Source organism: Gorilla gorilla, chromosome 9, assembly GCF_029281585.2.
Source record: "Gorilla gorilla gorilla isolate KB3781 chromosome 9, NHGRI_mGorGor1-v2.1_pri, whole genome shotgun sequence".
Classification (NCBI taxonomy): domain Eukaryota; kingdom Metazoa; phylum Chordata; class Mammalia; order Primates; family Hominidae; genus Gorilla; species Gorilla gorilla.
The window spans coordinates 33,694,050-33,716,670 of NC_073233.2; the positions used below are offsets into that span (position 1 = coordinate 33,694,050).

The window sequence follows — 22,621 nt, forward strand, 5'->3', positions numbered from 1 at the left end:
AAGTTATGTATTCTAACTGGTCACTTTAATAAAAATACCTTTTCTTTCTTCTTCCTCTCACATTCTTCAGCATTTTTTTTCTTTAACCATTCTTGATATTTTTCTTTTGCTTTTTCTTGCAAGTATTCTTTCTCCAGTTCCTTTGCTGCTTTTTCCTCCAATTCTTTATTAATTTTTTGTTCTCTTTCTTTTCTTTTCTTAAATAAAAATAGATTAAGTTTAATTGTAATACCAGTAATTATACTCATCTAAGGAAAGACTGCTGCATTCAGCAATTTTCTAAACTTCAATTATTTTTAAAAATAGACATGGTATCATGGCAGTTGGCACAGCATGGTTTATGAAAATATATAACATACCTGCAATTAACAGTACAATGTCAATCTACCTGCTGGGCTATAAGTTTCATGAGGTCAGTGACAAAGATCTTGCTCACCAATGTCCACTCAGAGCCTGGGGCAGTACTGAGTGAACAGCAGGTGTTTGATATGGTTTGGCTGTGTCTCCACCCAAATATCATCTTTGAGGGACCTGGTGGGAGGTAACTGGATCATAGGGGCAATTCTTTCCCATGCTGTTCTCATGATGGTGAATAAGTCTTGCAAGATCTGATGGTTTTTAAAAAAAGGAGTTCCCCTGCACAAGCTCTCTCTCTTTGCCTGCTGCCATCCATGTAAGATGTGACTTGCTCCTCCTTGCCTTCCGCCATGATTATTAGGCTTCCCCAGCCACATGGAACTGTAAGTCCAATTAAACTTCTTTCTTTTGTAAATTTCCCAGTCTCAGGTATGTCTTTATTAGCAGCATGAAAACAGACTAATACAGTGTTAAATCAAAATTTGTTGAATAAATGATAGTGAGTAAAAATTACAATCTGTTAAGATTGTCTGAATCTTAGTATTTTTTAATGGATGCTTACTCTCATTCTAAAACAGGGGCTATATATATATATATACACACACACACACACACACACATACATTTATATATAAATATATGTATATATAGGTATATGTAAATATATGTATATATACTTTTATATATACACACACACATATTTCCATGACAGTTTGTCAATATCAATATTTGCATAAATCTTTGCCATCAGTGAATTAAGAGAGAAGAAGTGAATAATGCTCATTAAACACTGTATGTAAGGGCACATCCAGGCAAACCTCTGGCTATATAATTCTTCCATAGACCAAAGGGTGGCAAACTAAGCACTGACAATCACATCTGATCTACCATCACCTGTATTTGTAAATGAAGTTTTATACGAATGTGGCCACACTCATTTGTTTACATATTTATTGTTTATAGTTGCTTTTGCACTACGATAGCAAAGCTGAATGGCTGCAACGGAGACTGCATGACCCCAAAAGTTTAAAATATTCATTAACTGGCCCTTTATAGAAAAAAAAAATTGATCCTTGACACAGACCATAACTCAATATTTTTTCCTCCTTATTTAAACGATAATCTACCAACACAGCTAGATTCTAAATAACCAATGACATAGCTAGTCTTCTTTATCAAAGGTTTGGAAACAAACCTGGAAGGCATAAAAAGTATATGCAATACAAATGCCATACATATCACCCAGGCAAATAATTATGAGCCAAGAAAAGAAATTCTTCCCTTGAAAGCAGCTTATAGAATACATTAATATAAGCAATGCAATGAAGACTCAACCAACAAACATCAGTTATAGACAAGATATGTCCAGGGCTGTGCAGGAAAGACAGGTCTTAAAAATCAAAGCTCAGGACGGGCATGGTCGTTCATGCCTGTAATCCCAGCACTTTGGGGGGCCAAGGCAGGTGGATCACCTGAAGTCAGGAGTTCGAGACCAGGCTGGCCAACATGGTGAAACCCTGTCTCTACTAAAAATAAAAAAAATTAGTTGGGCGTGGTGGCATACGCCTGTAATCCCAGCTACTTGGGAGGCTGAGGCAGGAGAATTGCTTGAACCCAGGAGGCGGAGGTTACAGTTAGCCGAGATCGTGCCATTGAACTCCAGCCTGGGAGACAGAGCAAGACTCCGTCTCAAAAAAAAAAAAAAAAAAAAAAAAATCAAAGCTCAAGTAATTCCCCAAGTTGTATCAAAGTTGCTGTATTTCCTTCTTGCTGGGCAGCCAATAGCTGTGAAACAGAATCTTTTCATGCTGAGAACTCCATAGCCATTGGAACAATACTGGATTTTAACTACTTCAAACTGTCAGAAGATCTACAAATTGAAAAGGACCTTGGAGTATATCTTGCTTAATCTCCATGTGACTCATGACTGTCCTCCACAACTTTACCTACAAGAAATCAACCAGTTCTTACCTTGTTTTTAATTATAGCAGCTGACATTTATTGAGTGCTAACTATGCCTGTTACCATTCTACATAGTTTATTTGTACACACTCTCAATTCTTATAATCATGATGTGAGGTAGATACCATTATTATCCCATTTTACAAAGGAGGAAACTAAAGCACATGGAGGCTAATTTGCCTAAGGTCATAGAGACGGTGAGTGGCAGATCACCACAGACATCATACAGAAATCAAAATGGGAGAATCTTAAAAACAATTTTATGCCAATAAATTCAATATTTTAAATGAAATGTCAAAATTCCTTAAAATATGCCACTTCCCAAAATGAATTTGAGAAAACGTAGTGTCTAAATAACCCTCTACTTATAAAAACAATTCAAAATTAAAAACTTTCCTACAAAAACTCCAGTCACTGAAAGCTTCACTAGTTGATTCCATTACAGTTAAAGATACTCCATATTTTAATAATATAAAATATTATTGTGGCATATCTTAATAGTATCAAACCTTAAAAAATGATTTTAGAACACAGAGAAAAAGTAAACACATCAAAGCTCATTTTAAGAGTCCAGCATTATTCTGATATCAAAACCAGGCATGGAAATTACAAGGTAATATCAGAAACGTTCCACATGAGTGTGGCTGGGAAAAAAACATATATATATGTTATAAACATATGTATATGTTATAAACACATGCATGCTGCATGTTACAAACATGTATGCTATATATTATAAACATGTGTTACATATATGCTATAACATGTTGCTTATGTTATAAGCATGTGTTACATGTTATAAACATGTGTATGTTACATATATGCTATAAACGTGTGTTGTACATACGTGTATATATATAATATATATATTATATATCAGGAACAAGGCAAGATAACTGCCCTCAGCAAAAACATGAAATACTGAGAAATATATTTAACAAAATACTGCTATACATTGAAAACTAAAAAACACTGCTAAGAGAAATTAAAGAAGACATAAATAACTGGAAAGAAAAACCATGTTTATAGATTTAAAATTTGATATTATTAAGATAGGAATTTTCTCCAAAATGATCTATGTGTTTATATTTAGCAGAATCCCAACAGTGCCAAGCACTATTAGGACAGGCATTATTAGGGAAATTGATAAGCTGATTCTAAACTGTATATGGAAAGATGCAGGGCAACTAAAACAAGTTTGAAAAAGAATTGAAGACCTGGAGGATTTACACTATCTGATTTCAAGAATAATAAATTCGGAACTATAAAACTATACTAACAAGTTAGTGTGGTACTGCACAGGATATAAATCAATAGAATAGACTAGAATCCAGAAACAGACCTATAAATATGTGGTCAATTGATTTTAAACAAAGGTGCCAAAGGTAGTTTAATAGGGAAAAGATTATCTCGTCAATATTGTTAGGACAATTGGATATCCACATGCAAACAAATGAATCTTGACCATTAATGCATACTATACATTAAAATTAAACTCAAATAGACATACAGGTAAAGCTAAAGCTATAAAGCTTCTGGAAGAAAACAGTGGAGAGTATTTTTACCCTCTTGTGGTAGGCAAACATTTCTTTTTTTTTAAATTTTATTATATTTTAAGTTTTAGGGTACAGGTGCACAACGTGCAGGTTTGTTACATATGTATACATGTGCCATGTTGGTGTGCTGCACCCATTAACTTGTCATTTAGCATTAGGTATATCTCCTAATGCTATCCCTCCCCACTCCCCTGACCCCATGACAGGCCCCGGTGTGTGATGTTCCCCTTCCTGTGTCCATGTGTTCTCATTGTTCAGTTCCCACCTATGAGTGAGAACATGCAATGTTTGGTTTTTTGTCCTTGCGATAGTTTGCTGAGAATGATGGTTTCCAGCTTCATCCATGTCCCTACAAAGGACATGAACTCATCATTTTTTATGGCTGCATAGTATTCCATGGTGTATATGTGCCACATTTTCTTAATCCAGTCTATCATTGTTGGACATTTGGGTTGGTTCCAAGTCTTTGCTATTGTGAATAGTGCCGCAATGAACATACACATGCATGTGTCTTTATAGCAGCATGATTTATAATCCTTTGGGTATATACTCAGTAATGGGATGGCTGGGTCAAATGGTATTTCTAGTTCTAGATCCCTGAGGAATCGCCATACCAACTTCCACAATGGTTGAACTAGTTTACAGTCCCACCAACAGTGTAAAAGTGTTCCTATTTCTCCACATCCTCTCCAGCACCTGTTGTTTCCTGACTTTTTAATGATCGCCATTCTAACTGGTGTGAGATGGTATCTCATTGTGGTTTTGATTTGCATTTCTCTGATGGCCATTTCTTAAATAGAACACAAAAACTACCAACTATTAAAAAAACTGAAATATGGAAATTCATCAAAATTTAAAACTTCTCTTTAAAAAATACTATTAATCAGTGCTTCTTCTTGTTAGTGAAAAAAAAAAAAATACCATTAAGAAAAATTAAATGGGGATTTCATGACCAGCCTGGCCAACATGGCGAAACCCCATCTCTACTGAAAATACAAAAATTAGCCAGGTGTGGTGGTATACTCCTATAATCCCAGCTACTCAGGAGGCTGAGGCACGAGAATTGCTTGAGCCCGGGAGGCAGAGGTGCAGTGAGCCAAGATCATGCCACTGCACTCCAGCCTGGGCAACAGAGTGAGACTCTGACTCAAAAAAAAAAGAGACAGAAGAGAGGGGAAGGGGAGGGGAGGGAGGGGAGGGGAGGAAGGAAGGGAGGGAAGACAGAGGAAGGAAGGAAGGAAGGAAGGAAGGAAGGAAGGAGGGAAAAATTAAATGGGAAGAAATATTTGCAATACATATATCTGAGAAGGGACTTATAGTCTGAATATACAAATTCTCATATCTTAATAATAAGCCATACAACCCCTTCAAAAATGGGCAAATGACTTAACACAACAGAAAACAAGCCAACAACACAAAACAAGCCAACAACAAAAGAGATGTAGAAATGGTCAATATGTGTTATGGACTGAATTGTATTCCTGTCCCTCTCCCAAATTCCTATGTTGAATCTCTAATCCCCAATGTGACTGTATTTGGAGATTGGATCTTTAAAGAGGTAATCAAGTTTAAATGAGGTCATAAGGGTAGGACCCTAATTCAATAGGACTGGTGTCCTTACAAGAAGAGGAAGAGACACCAGGGATATATGTGAACAGAGAAAAGCCCTGTGGGGACATAAAAAGACAGCCGTGGAGAGAGGCCACAGGAGAAACCAAACCTACAGATGCCTTTATCTTGATTTCCAGTCTCCAGAACTGTGAGTAAAGATATATTTCTGTTGTTTAAACCACCCAATTTGTGGTATTTTGTTATGGAAGCTCTAGAAGACTAATATAATAAGCTTATGAAAATATGCTAAACATCATCAGATCTCAGGGAAATGAAAATTAAAACAATGGCATACCACTCCACACTCACTAGAAGGACTTAAAATGAAAAAGATTGGCCATACCAAATATGCCAAAGATGTGGAGCAACTGGAACTTTCTTATTATAATAGTAGTGGAGATGTAAAATGGTACATGTACTTTAGACAAATGTTTGGCAATTTCTTATAAAGTTAAACACATACTTACCATATAGCCCAGTAATTTAGTTCCTAGGCATTCACACAAGAGAAATGAAAACAAGTGTCCACAAAAAGACTTGTACATGAGTGGTCACAGAATTTTATTCATAATATCCCAAACTGAAAACAACTCAATTGTCCATCCACCAGTGAACAGATAAACAATTTCTGTGAAATTGAATGAAACAGATAAACATATTCTATGAAGTGTATTTCATAGAATACTATAGTCAGCAATAAAAAGGAATAATACATGAAATATCAGGATAAGTTTTAAAACAAAAGACCAACACAAAAGAGTATATATTCTATCATTCCATTTATATGAAATTATAGAAAAGGCAACTCTAATCTACAAGTACAGAAAGCAGATTAATGGTTTCCTTGGAGCTGAGGCTGGCTGGGGGCAGGGAGTGGGGGTGAATGCAAAGGGGCAAAAGGAAACTTTCTGGGTGATGGAAATGTTCTATATCTTTAATGGTGATGGTTACATGGGTACCTAAATTTGCCAAAGTCATCAAACCTAAAATAGTTGTATTTTATTGTATGCAAACTATATCTCAATAGAATTAATTCTGAAAAAAAATCAGACAGACTTCTGTAGGATTTAAACTAAAGAAGTGTGAACAGAATGCCTTTAGTTAGCAAAAGGAAGACACAACAGGCACTCAGAGCAGTCACCACTACTGAGAGAGGAACCAGCCACTAAGTGGCTTCAGATTTTCTGGCATGCTAGTTCTACACCACACAGAGCACAACAATAAATCTTCCTTTTTTAAAGACGCTGCACTGAGAGAACCTTTGTTTCATACAACTAAAGGAAACTAACATAACAATTGGCTACTTAAAGTTTCTGGATTTCTGTTTTGCTTTCTCCAATAGTGCCTCGCACATAGTAAAAGCTGAGTAAATATTTGTTGAAAGCATGAATAATGCAATGATAACAGTGTTATCAATCACATACCTTGTTGATCTGAATTAATGTTTTACATTAGAAAATCAGTTGTGTTTTGAGAATGAAAAATGATTTTATTTTTAAATAATTTTTAAAAACATTAAAAGTAAAGGACCTTTTACAAAATATGTGATAACACTGTAATAAACACATCCAGAAAATAAATTACCATGGCAACACAAATGTTAGGAGTACCAGATGAGATAGAACATTTATTTTAAAAGCACTTAAGAATTTACAGTCATATTATAAGAAACTAGCTTTGCTAATGAATGCATAAATTCTTTGTGTCTGATTTTTTGATAAAACACAGTGAATATGACTTAGAGAAAATAGCAGCCACAGATACAGCTAAAATGTGAATGAAGCTGGAGGCAGCTGAGGACCACACACCATGAAATGTAAACAGAGGAGAAAAAAGCTAGATGCCGGACAGGAAGAGAAGAACCAGGAGAACAGTCTTTACAAATAGAGGTAAATGTAACTATGTCTGAAAGAAGAAATCTGATAGGTCTTAAAGAAAAAAAAAAAAAAAAGAATAATCAATTATTCCTTAACATGAACAAGAGTTCTGCAGAACAGGTAAATATAACTTCTCAGTTTTATTTTTAAATAATTCTCAACATTACGGAATTTTGCCTTCAACAACTAGTGATTTATGTCAGGGCAAGCCACTTCCCTCCAAAAGAAATAATTTTTTTTTCTTCAAATAATTGGATTAGGTCTACTGCCACTAATTAAAACAGTGAATATATTGTCTCCCAGAAGTATCTTACATTCCTAGACAAACAACAACTAGGTTTGATTGGCATGGTGAAATTAGCTTAATGGAGTTAGAAGATAAAAAGGACTTTTAGAGGAAAGAGCAAACTATTCTGCATGTGTAAAATAATTTTGTTTTATAGTTACAAATTTCAAAAAGATATTACCTAAAGTTTTATAACAGTCACAGAGATTTATTTTGATTTTTGAATTTTTTCACAAAGATCTCTTTCATGTTATATCATGGGATGAAGTAAACTTTTTTAAAAAAACAAAGTAACTGACTTCTAAACAAATATGGTTATAACACACACATACATCTAACCAATTTCCTTCTTATAATACTTGGATGAAGAAGGTTATATCATCTTCAATTTACTGAAATTATTTACTTAGTACTCTTATTAATACCATTGGGCATTAGATTCAACAATAAAGATAAAAAGTCAGAATTAAAATTTAAAATATTGTCCTACAATTTAAACATTTTTCCACATTTGTAAAACTGGATTATAATAATAAAAGCAGTACCACTCTAAATATGTAAAAATCACAACAGAAGACAAATTGACCACAGAATAAGTATTTTTAAAATTTCGAATGTGTGTGATCCATACAATAATATATTAAAATTAAAAGGAAAAAATGCAGCCATTCAATGAACATCTTCACTCAATTAAACTATTTTTGGACATATATCATGCGCAGGTACTCATCTAGCTCCTGGCAAACTGAACAAAAGAGGCAAAAATCCCTGCCTTTATGTAGCTTACAATCCAGTATAAGAAGTAAACAACAAGTTGAAAGATATAATGGAAAGAGATCACAAACAGGGGAGTAGTAATTGCAAAAAAAGGAGGAGATGATTAGGAACAACGGAAGAATTCTAATTAAGCCTTGGTGACCGAGAAGACAGCGAAACAGGGAAATGGGAGAATGGTTTTACGAAGGAGAAATGGGCAAAATGGGTTGTTTTAGATTTGCAGACTTGGAGGCACTTGCCATAAGGATCCAGAAGGTCAGGCCTAGAAATACAGACTTGGTGACTGCCTGCAGGCAAATATTAGTGCAAGCCACAGGAGGGAAAAAGGAGAAAAGTAGAGGGCAAAGGGCAGAAGATAGAGACTTGATAAATGTCCACCAGGATAGAAAAAACAAAACAAGCCAAAGAAGAAAGACTCTAAGAGAAGTATTTTTTAAAACCTAGGTAATGAAGTATAATAGGAAGAAATATTTTGCAAAAGAGATGTCAACGTGTGTATCCATTTTCCCCTCCTTACTTGCTCATTCTTTTTCTGAACCCATTCCTTGTGCTTTTCTTCAGCAATTATCTTTCTTTTTTCACGTTCTTCCATTTCTTTTCTTTTTTCTAGTTGTTGATTTAATTCCTGCGGATTTTATTTAGACAAAAGGCAACATTTAATAGAAGTACCCAAATAACATATATTTTAAAAGTCTGAGGTTATTAACCAAATTAAACAAGAATATAGTTTCCTTTATGGAGCATATGCCACTAGTGGCAATAACTTACTTAAGTAACCAGTCTATGACGGAAAAAAGCATTGGTAAAAGTATCAGTCATTTTTTAGAAATGTGCAAATAATTGCTTGGCAGCAAAACACTAGTTTCCTAGACTAAACTTCAGCTAAATTACCCTCATTGAAATCAACTTTCCCACACATAAATTTTGGCATCACTCTAAGCTACTGGCAGAAGCTCAAGAGAATTGCAACTTTTTAAACAGTTATAAGAAGCTTCTGGATTCCTGATGAAGATAAAGCATAGAAATTAAATAATCCCTATATTAAAAATTTAATTCAGTTACACAAAAGAAATACAAAGAAACCATTCAATTTTCCTTAGGGAAAAAAAGAACCCAGAGTTTTCTTCACTGATTTTATAGCTGCTGAAGTGTAAAACAAAATCACATTCACATCCCAGATTATTTAACTGCCTTGCTGTCACTCGAATCTACACGTTTGGGCATTTCCTCAGGAAAAAGAATGTGAAAGGTATGGCCAAATAAAACTACAAGTTGAATGTCACCACTCTGTCACTCATCAGTTAAATTACTGCATTGGTTGAGAATGCTGTTCAAATTAGACTTCACTAGGACTCCACAACCATAATTACTGGTTATTTTTCTTCTCCGTCTTTAGATACTAATAGTCAGATACCTTACGTATCCTCTGTTGGTCTCCACTCTCCTCCATAGCCCTTTCTTTCCCAAAGACCTACCTACTTGGGCATGGGTGGTAGTGGGAAAGACAATTTTCCAACCCTCAGACTAATTCCAGTGTCTTAAATGAAGATAAAACTTGACACCAAGAACATCTCTTTTGCATTTTAAACAACTGGTCACAGGAAATCTGTCTTCCATAATCACTCATCCTAAAATTCTGCTGCATAGAAGATAGCCGCCCTCACTCAGGAAGTCTTCCAACTTTTAAACACTATACCCCCAAAAGCAAATATCTATCTTTAAGGATTTTTCATCACTTCAGCAGCTATTGTTCTTTGATGACTTACTCAGTATACTTTTATGGTACACCTACTATGGACCTAGCAATAACTGATAAAAATCTGATATAAAGATGAAATCCCAGAAGTCTCTGATCTGATTCTCTATACACTAAAGAAATAAGTGCTACATTGCGAGTTATTGCATATCATAAAAGTTCAGAGAAGGGAAGGGAAGGTGAGGAGAAACATCTTTCCTTCCCCCTAGCCTAGTCTACCAGGCTAGTCAGAAATGAGCACCATACAAGGAACAGTGAAAAGATGGCTTCGAAAGGAGAGAGATTGGGAGGTGGGAGGGGGTAGAAAATTTGAGTGTGGTACTAGCTAGATGGAGAAGGTCTTTTGAGACAGGCAAAGTAAAGTGAACTATATGAAACAAGAATACCCAGCAAAAGGGAAAATTCAGAGCTCTTAATGACAAAGGCTGAAGACTGCATTTGAAGGGATGAGAACTATTCTGAGGAAGACTGACTAACAGTGTGCCATAGTATATGAGTTATAAGAAAAAGAAGGCCTGGGCCTCTGGGCCAGGCATGGTGGCTCATGCCTGTAATCCCAGCACTTTGGGAAGCTGAAGCGGATGGATCACTTGAGGTCAAGGGTTCGAGACCAGCCTGGGCAAAATAGTAAAACGCTGTCTTTACTAAAAATACAAAAATTAGCCAGGTCTGGTGGCAGGCGGCTGTAATTCCAGCTACTGGGGAGGCTGAGGCCGGAGAATCGCCTGAACCTGGGAGGCAGAGGTTTCAGTGAGCTGAAATCGTACCACTGTACTCCAGCCTGGGTGACAAAGTGAGACTCCATCTCAAAAAAAAAAAAGGAAAAGGAAAAGGGAAAGAGGGTTTGGACTTAGGAAACAAAAGGGGGAAAAATTATACATATATATACATGTACACATACAAATACATGTGTATATATGTATGTTTATATGTGCATATGTATGTATATATACAAATATATAAATATGAAAGACATTAATTAATTGGCTAGATATAGACCTGATAACTATATATCAAAAATTTTCCAAAATAGTCCCAAATTTTATTTTCAAGAAAAGTAATTATTTAAATGTATAACTAAAGACATGATTGACTATATATTTATGTACCTTTTAAGATTCTTCATTTACCTAAACTAAAAAATCAGAAAAAAAGAAACCCTGTACTCCTATTTGATGGCTAACAAATTTTAGCTAATGTTGATTGAAGGGTTAAAGAAAAAGGGTCAAAATGTATCTAGAAAATGCTACCAATAACCCAAACAGTGTTCTAATCTCGGATGTCTGTTCAAGTAATTTGTCAAACCAGAATATACATCACATTTTGAGACACAACCCTCCCTTCCAAGTCTGGCCCTTCTTAGAATTTCCCACCCTGAATGACTCCATGTTTACCACAAAGGCCAGTCTCCTTCAGGACACAGCTGGAGTCTTCCTTCGAAAGGCCCCTACATGGTCTTCTGGTATACCACTGAATTTCAATAGGATTACAGATAGCTATTAATATTTTCCCGTGGAATACAACACTTGATTATGGAAAACCAAAATCCAAAGAAGATCTTAAACATGCATTTTTATTTTAATAGGTTTTGCCTACTTTCAAATAATTTTTTACCACTGAAGGTAATAATAATCAGAAAAACTGACAGTTTTGAGTTTCACCAACAGCTCTATATCCTGCCCTATTCATTCGTTAAGGGCTCATTAAGGGCAAAGGGCTAATGAATAAAATGGCCAAAGGCAAGATGGTTAAAAAAAAAAAAGAAAAAAGAAGGCACCAGAACTACTCACAAACTAGGTAATTTTTATAATTTACAACTGATTATAATAATATATTAAAGCAAATATTAAGAATTAGAATCAGCCAATGACCATAGAGAACCTGGAGCAGTTGGCTAAATAATTATTTATAATAATTAAAAAGTAAATAAAAATTAAATGACCTACAAAACCAATATACTAGTTTTTCATAATGCTTGATAATTGATTCAATATTTACCATATTTATCATCTCAACAAAAGTTACAAATGTATACCATTTTGTAAGTGGGTAATTTTTATGAATTAAAATAATTTTTTAACTTAGTCCCACAGAGGCGTCTGAAACAAATCAAATGTCTGATGCTCAAATCAAATTTATGAGTGTGGATGATCTTTTTAATGATTAAATTATCCTACAAATGTTCTCTTAAATCTTAAAGGAAGAAAATACGAAAGCCAGAGTTCATCAAAAAATAAATACTAAGTCTGACTCACTTATTTCTAAAATACATCTTGATATTGTGGGAAAAGCATTTAAATGGAAGTCAAAGAATTAGGTGCCAGTCCCGGTTCTGCCATGGATGAAGCCTTGGCAAAATTATTTTTCTGCCTTTCATGCTTTTTAGTTTTAATAGGGATCTGAGATGACTATTCTTTATGGTTAAAAATTTGATATGGTTTATAAACAAATTAGGGATACAGTAAATACAGAAAAATAAGGAAAACATGAGATAAAAACAAAATAAAGGAAAAGGCAGCGAAAGAATGTGAATACCACAAAAGCTCAACATGAGCTTACAACAAGCTGAGTAGTTGGCCTATGTTAGGATATCCCTGGCATAACTGATATGTAAGAGTCATGCTAAAACTGAATCACTTCAGAGTTGAGTAATAAAGTAGCCATAAGAAATGTCAAACTACTAAATATATAAAAAGGTTTTAATCTTTGAACCAAATTACAAATAATTATACCCTGCTACATGCTTATCATTGTGATAGGGTTTATATTTATTAATCTGTTCTCAAAACAAATCTTCATAGGAGTTATTATGATCTCCTTTCACATATAATAACTTTGAGTGCTTTGTACATATTAGTCCATATCCTGATGTTCATCTAGTCCTCATAACAACACTATGAAGCAAATATTATTCTCCCCCTTTCACTGATAAGGAAATTGAGACACAGAAAGGTTAAGGATTTGCCGAAAGACCAAATTTTGAATGCAGGAAGTATGGCTCAAGAATTTACGCTTTTAAACCAGGCGCCGTGGCTCACACCTGTAACCCCAGCAATTTGGGAGGTGTCACTTGAGCCCAGGAGTTGGAGGCCAGCCTGGGCAACGTGGCAAACCACCCCCCCACCCCAACAAACAACAATAAAAACAAAAATTAGCCAGGCGTGGTAGCGTGTGCCTACAGTCCCAGCTACTCAGGAAGCTGAAGTGGAAGAGGAGGGGAGGTCAAAGCTGCAGTGAGCTGTGATCGCACCACTACACTCCAGCAAGGGTGACAGAGTGAGACCCTGTCTCAAAAAACGAAAACAAAACCCAGAATTTACACTTTTAACTACTCCACTATTGCCTCTCTAACATCTGGCTTATAGATGAAGAAACTGAGGCTCAGAGAAGTTAATTAACTTTTCTAATGTCACAGAATTAGAATGGCAAGGCTAAAATTTCAGCCTTGTTCTGTGTGACTACCAAGCCCGGGCTTTACTAACCTTCTGAAATTCAATTAACTTTTCTCTGTACACTGACTAAAAATGACTTGAAGTGACCCTCCTTTTCTGAATATAACAAGTAACTTCTTGTGAGACTGTAGATAAAGCCCAATACCAGAAATTGAATTTTGTTCTACCATTAACTCACTGGATCAGTATTTTCCGAATTGTAAGTTTAAAACCAATTTAATGAATTATGACCAGCCTTTTGAAAAAAGAATAGAATACCAGGTTTTGCACAAAATTAAGATGCTATTTCACATACATATGTATAAATACATATATATAGAGAGATATATGTAGGTATGTGTTTTTATAACATAAAAAAATAGAGTGCTCACTATGAACAAATATTCTTAAAAGCTACTAACTAAATAATGGACTTAGTCATTGAGGTAAGAGAAGTAAGTCTGGGAATTCAAAAATACACCCTAATTCTGAAAATAAATGAAAAAGCTTTAAGAAGACTATGAATAGTAATGATATAAATAACAATACAAATAAAAACAAAGCCAGGCATCTTTATACTTTGTTACATTTAATCCTCACAAAACCCCTGTGACACAGGTATTATTTTATTCCTCTTAAGCAGACGAGAAAATAGAAACATAAAAGTTTAAATAACTTGCTTACACCCAGCAAATAAAAAGAACCAGGGTTTTTATTATTCTTGCCTAACATCAACCGTAAGGTCTTTCTCAAGCCCTGTGCACTGCCAAGAGGAAATAAGTGCCACTCTCACAGCGCACTTTTCCAGGAATAAATTTGTAATCTAGAATACAAAGTATCATACAATAGGAAAACAGCAGAATGTATTAGTTTTCATAATCATTTGAATTATGCCAAGCCTCTGGGACATGTGACTGCTTGCCTGGTTAGAAACTTATCAAATAATAACTGGTTTCAAAACTAACAGAAAAGTTATTCTAAGGAAGATCATGAAGCTTTTGTTCCCAGGATTTTTTTTTTTTTTTTTTTTTTTTTTTAGACAGAGTTTTGCTCTTGTTGGCCAGGCTGGAGTACAATGGTGTGAACTCGGCTCACCACAACCTCCGCCTCCTGGGTTCAAGCGGTTCTCCTGCCTCAGCCTCCCGAGTAGCTGGGATTACAGGCATGCACCACCACGCCCAGATGATTTTGTATTTTTAGTACAGACGGTCTCTCCGTGTTGGTCAGGCTGGTCTCAAACTCCCAACCTCAGGTGATCCACCTGCCTCGGCCTCCCAAAGTGCTGGCATTACAGGTGTGAGCCGCCATGCCCGGCCAATTCCCAGGATTTTTTTTTAGCAACAGTTACTAATAGACTGAAACATCCAACAAGAGTGAACCAGATAACTATATTTTAACAAATATGTAATACATTTTAAATATATTTAAATAGTATTAGACAGCCATTTTTAAATGTTATAAAAATGTTTAATGATAGAGAAAAAGAGTTTTATCGTGTTTCATTAAAAAGAAGAAGTGTCCCTCATCATTCAAATCTATCTGGCTTCAGTGTTTGGATAGGAAGAATTCAGATAGTCTAGATAGTGGGTTTAGGGGATGCCAAATTATCCAAATCTATTTGGTTGCCATGTTCTGAAACAGTAAGAGTTCAAAAAATATGTGAATATTCTCATTAAAGAAGAGATGTGAAAATGCATCTAAAACTATTTATTTTTTGAGTTCATATAGTAAAAATTCAAAAGAGACTCACGCATGGAAATGTCCATAAGTGAAGGAGGCACAGAGAAACCGAAACACCCTGAAAGACTAGCAAGCAGTTTCCTACTGCCCAGCACATAGGGCACATGCTCACTGAGTGACACACGGTGGGGTGGGGTGGGGTTGGGGGTGGTGCGGGGGCAGGTAGATTCTTGACTCTATTTTGTTTCAGTAAAGTTAAAAATTTTGCTGAGTGTATACAGTTGAATTTACTTTAATTAAATGTACATATGTTGATGCTCCAGTGTATGTAGACATACAACATATACATACATTTGTACATATTTCAAAATAATTTACATAGAAGAAAATCTGGAAAGCTATGTCATAATACTAACAATGATTATCTTCAGACAGTGAAATTAGAAGAGATTTTAATTTTCTTAATTATGCTTAGCTGTATTTTCCAAATGCTCTAACAATGAACATATTTCTATTATTATAACTTATTAGTTATTAAATTTGATATAGTAAACTAACATAAATGCAAAGACTTTGTTTTCAGGAATAATAACATTAACATTTTAAATTACAACTGCAGCTCTACTTTGTGAGCTCACAGATTAAATAAAAAGAACACTGTCTAGTTTTACCTCTAGAGCTTTCAATTGCAGCCGGTCACGTTCTTCTTTTTCTTTGCCAATAAACCACACCTCCCATGGTGTCAGGCGGCTTTCTGGTAAGCGCACCTGTTTCTGTTCTTCTTGGTTATTTTCTGATTCAACCTGAGTGCTACAAAAGAGAGGCTACTATAGTACTTGTGCAAGAACCTCTTTTGCTTCCTAGTCCAAATCACTTAACTGTACAGTAAAAGCAAAACTTAACAGTGTATTTTCAATATTGTGATTTTTACAAATATACATGAATTATACATAAGTATACATTTAAAAAATCATGAAAAGAAATTCTAATATTTGAATTAGTTTACCTATCAAACTGCCTTTGAATTCCTTCACCTTCTAAAACCACGTTATTTAAAACCCCATTGGGATAACCCACACCCTATACATTTGCCTCAATGCCAACACTTTTTTATTTCTAAAAATCTTACCTGGATAACTAATTACTCATTACAACATATAATCCTAATCAGATACTAAAGCAGACTCTTGCCTTTCCCGCCCTTAAGTAGTTCAGGAAAAAAAGATTATGTAGTGCACACAAAGAGAATAATAGAGCAAACATGTTAACAATTAGGGACTGTGGGTGAAGGGTAAATGAAAGTTCTTTATATTATTTCACCTTTTTTATAAGTTTGAAATTGTTTTGAAATAAGAAGCCACAAAACATTCTTTAACATTTTGGTTGACACCCTTTTGCCAATCCTTAGACAGGGTGTGTATGACTCTCTAGTCTGGTTACCTCCTACCATAGTCTCCATCTCCACCATGCACCTCTGTCAGTCTGTCTCTTCTGAGGGTAAGGAAAAATAACAACTCAGGGTAAAGAGAAGAGGGGCAGGGAAATAAGTATATACATAAATAAAGAACACAGGGTCTTGGCCAGATACACAAGCCTCATGAAACTGAGAAAAAGCTTAACAATCAGCAGCCATAGAAAGCAAGGTTGTTCAGGACATAAGGTAGCTCTAAAGACTAGTTTATTACAGACTCAGTTCTTTGTCTCTTTCACATTCCTGCTTATAGCAACCAATTGCTTCACCCACTGCTTTGCACAACTTTTCTACTTCATAGATTCAGCTTACTCATTATTTTCTGCTACTATTATTTCTTCATTCATTCATGCCCTTATGAAATTTGCATTCTAGTGGGAAAGCGACACTGTTGATGTGTTATTTCTTATATGCGTCTTTCCTTCCCAGTCTTGCAGAAGGAACCCATCTGCCCCCACTGTAGTGTAGTTTCAACTACCACTACATGCTGATGATGTCTATATCAGTAATTCCAGGCCAGACCGTCATCTTGAGTTCCAGATCCTTATTTCCAACTATGTGATACATAACTCAACTTAAATATCAATCAGTTGAAAACAAATCTAATCATCCTCTACCATCCACCCACCACCCTTCTCACCAAGAAAGTGTACTCCTCTTACAATCCTACGTCAGTGAATGTTATCACCCTCCAGCCAGTTACTCAAGCCAGAAGCCCTAGCTCTTTGACTCCACCTGCTCCTCGTCAACATGTGGACCCCCCCCCACCTCCCATACCCACATGATCACCTAGTCATGTTAATTCCTCGTTCCATTTTTGAAAGCCATTCTTGTTTCCTCCAACCTTACAACCACCATCTGGACAAAACTGGTCTCCCTTTCTCCCTTTCAAACCATTATCCACACCTCTTGCCAGATTCATCCCTCAAATGTTATCTTTCTATCATGTCACTCCTCATCTTAAAGTTCTTCAATGGCATCTTTACCCACAGGATAAAATCCAAACTCCTTAGCCTGACACCCATGAATCAGCCCTTTGCCTATCTTCCAGCCTCTTCTTTCACCAACAGCTGATCCAGACTCTACATTTCACTCACTAGGAACCCCTGCAGGTTGATGAATGTGCCACGCCCCATGCCCTGTAACTTTCACCTAAATCTGAAATTCCTTTCTTCCACCTCCGCATAAAGTCAGATTAAGAGCTTAGATTTGGGCGTAAAACAGCCTGGGGTGAAATCCTATCTGCTTCTTCCTAGCTATGTACATTTTTTTCTTTTTTCTTTTTTTTGAGACGGTGTCTCGCTCTGTCGTCTAGGCTGGAGTGCAGTGGCGCGATCTCCGCTCACTGCAAGCTCCGCCTACCTGGTTCACACCATTCTCCTGCCTCAGCCTCCCGAGTAGCTGAGATTACAGACACCCGCCACTACGCCCAGCTAAGCTATGTACATTTTTTAAAAAACTTCTTTAAGCTTCTGTTTTCTTGTCTATAAAATGGAGATGACAGTTGTGGCTGGCTACCTTACAGGCAGAATTGCATGAAACTATCCACGCTAAAGCACTTAATATAGTTCCAGGAACTCAGTAAGTACTTAGTAAGTCATTTATTATTATTACTATGACGAACTCCTACTGTCCCTTCAAAATTCAACTCCAGCACTGCCTGGAGCCACAACTCTTGGGCTTCCTGTCACTTGCTCATCTCTGCCACAGGCCATGATTCCTTAAAGACAATATATCTCAACTCATTTTTTTATTTCAAGAGCCTGGCTTAGGGTCTAGAATATAGTAGGTTCCTAGGAAACAGTCGTTGAAAGACAAACAGATCAGTGGGCTTTTCTTTTAAGAAATGACACTTTGAATATTAAATTTCCTTCCTTAATATTTATAACAAATGTGTTCAAAATGTGTGGTGCATACACTACAGCTCTACTTACAATCAAGAAAGGCTTGACAAGTGGCCATTTGTGAACACGATATTTATTACAGCATGGTTTTCCTAATGGATAGTGGTAGAAAAACCAGGATAAAGCTGAATAAACAGCAGGCCCAGAGCACATTATAAAATATTCCAGGAAAACACTTCTCATTATCTTGTCTGAAGCTAACTTTGAGCTTAATCTCAGTTCTGACCAATACCCTTGAAGGTCAATGCATCCTCTAAACATGGCACTATTTATACCAAAAACACCTTGAGGTAATATCCATTATGTGCAGCTGATGCCTGAGCCTAGCTCAAAGAAGCCTTACCCGATTCGTTTTGCCAGTCAGATCAATACGGCAGGTGAGGCATGGAGAAAAGGCATAAAATCCCACACAGCTCTAGGTTGCTCTCTGCTTCACACAGAATACTCAAAACCCAGAACAATGAAAGGGCTGACTCAGGTTGCCTGCTCTCTTCATCCTGTCACCCCCAAGCTGTCCAGGGCACCAAAGAGAGGTCAGCAGTTTGACCTCAAAAGCCAGATTGTGGACTCCAGAACTCTTATCCCAAACCTGAACACCAGAACGTGGTTTACTGCACCTTAGTAGTACCTGTGGTTGGTTATTCTGAAAACATACTGATTGCTAGTGAAGTAGGTTGTAGTAAACAGGTCACTTTTTATAACACAAAGTGCTGAAGCACAGAGATTAGCAATGTCAACCTCAGCATGTGGAGACATGGTTAGATAGGATCTGAGCATGCACAGAGGAATGGATGTCATTGTATCAAAGAATGTTAGGACCAATGGAGAGGAAGAATGAGGAAATTTTCTAAAAATCTACCTTTCCTGAAAGGAAGTGCTAAGTTTCTGAAGCATTTGACAATAATCACTGCATGCATCTGTTCTTTAGGAAGTGGGAAATGGGCATGCAGTCAGCAAACATTTATTGAGCACCTAATAAGCATCTGATACTTGCCACACACAATGCTTGACAACTTCAGCATTCTCTTTTCAAACCCACGTCCCAGCTACTCCTTTGATTCATAGGGACTGAAATGTGATAAGGAAGGCAGCCTTAGCCCTGTGATGCTACCAGCTCATTCTGGCTTTGGATAAGTGAGACGTACATACGTTCACCTCCTCCCCTGGCAGGCTCCACTTAGTCAGGGCTTTGGCTCTTGGAAACTAATGCGAGGTTTCAGTAGCTGAGCTATAGTTCCGATGGTCATTTATTCCGCAGGTCACTAACTTGTGTCCAGATTGCTTAGTCCAGTTGATTATGCTCAGAAAGTATTTCCTAAAGCCTTCAAATTTACTTTAAATACCTTCGAGACCAACCAACTCAGTCCTGAAGAATACCTACAAAGGCCCAGATGAAAACAATTTACTGAAACCCTAACTCTACCATTAAATTTTACTATCAGGTTGATCAGAGGAGGCCTGTTTCTTGTTGCTACAATCAGCCTGGATGAGTGGCTTGCTTGGTTACTCTTTCTGATCTCCATTCCCACCAATGTACTTACTTTTACTTCTCATCCGTAACTAATTCACTCCTGTAACCATGTATACAGGTTACTTCACATGGGTTCCATATTCCATTCACTCATGCTGGATATGAACACCCTGTACTGAAGGGGGTATCTTGCTATTTACACATAAAGCATGAGTTCTCTGGCCTGTATTTCTCAGAGCTCCTGTACTGTGCCTTACACAGCTTGACAATCATAAACTTGTAAATGATTTCCGAAGAAAACGTAATGAGTCTATCCCAGAATAGACCTGCATTACTGGGCCTGTCTCAGAAATATTCCTACAGGGATAGGCCCTTTGCTCCTACTTCTGTATACCCAATACTACGCATGCAGTTTAGGAAAGAGAACATGATCTGTCTATCTTCGTAGTAGACCCAGGTCTGCTAATAACCAGGTGCATGCCTTTGAGTCACTTTTTGCATTCTGAGCCATGGTTTTATTATCTGTAAAATAAGTGGATTGATTTAGGCTTCAATTCATGAGAGTAGAGACCAGTATCTTGTTTACGGTCTCCAGTACGTAGACTAATATGTGGCACACAATGTTTGCTGAGTGAGTAACAGTAGAAAGAAACAAATTAAGACAGTTTTAATAACCCCATTGGTCCTAACATTGATACAATGACATCCATTCCTCTGTGCATGCTCAGATCCTATCTAACCATGTCTCCACATGCTGAGGTTGACATTGCTAATCTCTGTGCTTCAGCACTTTATGTTATAAAAAGTGACCTGTTTACTACAACCTACTTCACTAGCAATCAGTATGTTTTCAGAATAACCAACCATAGGTACTACTAACGTGCAGTAAACCACGTTCTGGTGTTCACGTTTGGGATAAGAGTTCTGCAGTGCACAATCTGGCTTTTGAGGATTCATAGAACGCCTGAAATGGTAGCAGAGTTTTGTGTGTTTGAGACTATGTGCACTTTTCTGGGAAGTGAGACTGCAGCAATCATAATATCTCAGGAAAAAAGGATTAAGAGCCATAGGAAATCTATGGTCATTTGCAAGAATTTGCACAGGGCTCTTTATGTGCAAAAAAAAAAAAACGGCACCTCAGTCTGCAAGTGCCTGCTCTGCCTTTGGGGCGGAGGGCAGGAGGGTGTTAGAAGGGGGTACTTAAGAGGGTCTAAGGAATCTTGACAAGGGCTGAATCGGCCGGGCGGCCTCGGGTTTACCTGGCGCACCCCTGTAACTCCATTCCTCTCAGGCTGGCCACTTTGGCCTCTGAATCATGGGCATCTTCATCCACGTCTTCCTCATCCTCCCCGTCACCGTCGTCCTCGTCAAACTGGAAGCTCTGGTGGCCAAGGGGAGACAACAGCGACCTGGTGGAATTGCTGCAGCTCAGCGGCAGCGGCGGCGACGGCGAGCGCACCACCTCCAGCCCCTGCCCACGTGCGCCCATCATAGGGACTGAGAAGGAGCCCGAGGAGGGCCGAGACCTGGGTCTGCAGTCAGCAGAGAAACCGGCGTAGTAAGAGGGAAAAGTAGGCCCCCAGCGCCCCGCCGCCCACATCTGGCCCGCCAAGTTCAAACTGGCGGAGCCGCGGCGGGGACGCGCTTTCCCAGCGGGCCCTGCGCGCGCCAGGCCGGCCAATCCCGGCCGGCACAGACCCCGCGTTGCCATGGCGACGCGTGGAGGCCGGGAGGACTTTGTCAGGGCCTGCAGAGCTTGGCTTCCTCCGCCCCGGCCTCCCTTAGCCAGCCCTTCCTCCTCAGTGGCAGGAAGGTGCCTGCTGTTTGCAAGCTTGTTTAGTACGGTGTCTCCCCACGCCACTGGCGGGGTCCTGGCTCCCTACCGACAACTTTGAGGGCCTGTCCCTTGTTTGCCGTGGTGTTGCAGTTCATTTTGTACATGAAATATGTTACCTGTCACTGAATCAGGGAAAGACGCAGAAACCAAAACCACCCCCTGTATAATTACGAGGTCAGAATTGTGAGCATCGGTCGTGATTTCTTTCAGCACAAGTCGATATATTTTGAGGAGAGGGGAGGGAACTTGATCCAAGTTTACAGGTGTATCCCAGAACGCACTTTTAGGACAGTCATTGCGTGTTTTGGTAGCACTTCGTTTGCCTGGCATCTTAAGGGACCTAATTTGTCTACACATGTGAATTTTTGACCTCTTTGAAGCCTCTAGTGTATTGTAGGGTCTGCGTAAAGCACAAGGGATAGATGATTTAAAAGTCTCGCCCTTAAGTTCCTCATCCTGTTGTGGGGAAAAATGATCTCAGTAAATATGCTGATGTGCATTTTATGTGGGATCTGAGGGGCACTCTCGGGAATGGGGATAAAGGCAGTAAAGGAGAGGTGGATGCTTTATTCATGCTGACAAAACTGTACATTTGTAAATAAATAGGGCTTTTGTCCAGTTCATAATGTATATTACCGGTAGAAA

At 37.6% G+C, this 22,621-nt stretch overlaps 1 protein-coding gene across 2 annotated transcripts in view; it reads right to left on the minus strand.

Annotated features, from left to right (window-relative positions):
* Window positions 1–21,804, minus strand: part of CCDC34 (coiled-coil domain containing 34) — a 33,654-nt gene extending 11,850 nt beyond the window's left edge. The window contains exons 1-4 of one of the 2 annotated variants that reach the window (XM_004050845.5): window positions 21,399–21,804; window positions 15,965–16,103; window positions 8,944–9,051; window positions 39–197 (exon numbers count right to left, since the gene is read on the minus strand). In XM_004050845.5, coding sequence (XP_004050893.4) covers window positions 39–197; window positions 8,944–9,051; window positions 15,965–16,103; window positions 21,399–21,739 — 747 coding nt within the window. In that variant the 5' untranslated portion in view covers window positions 21,740–21,804. The remainder of the gene's footprint in view (window positions 1–38; window positions 198–8,943; window positions 9,052–15,964; window positions 16,104–21,398) is intronic. The other variant, XM_055356246.2, reaches the window with a different exon arrangement.
* Between the last annotated feature and the right edge of the window lie 817 nt (window positions 21,805–22,621).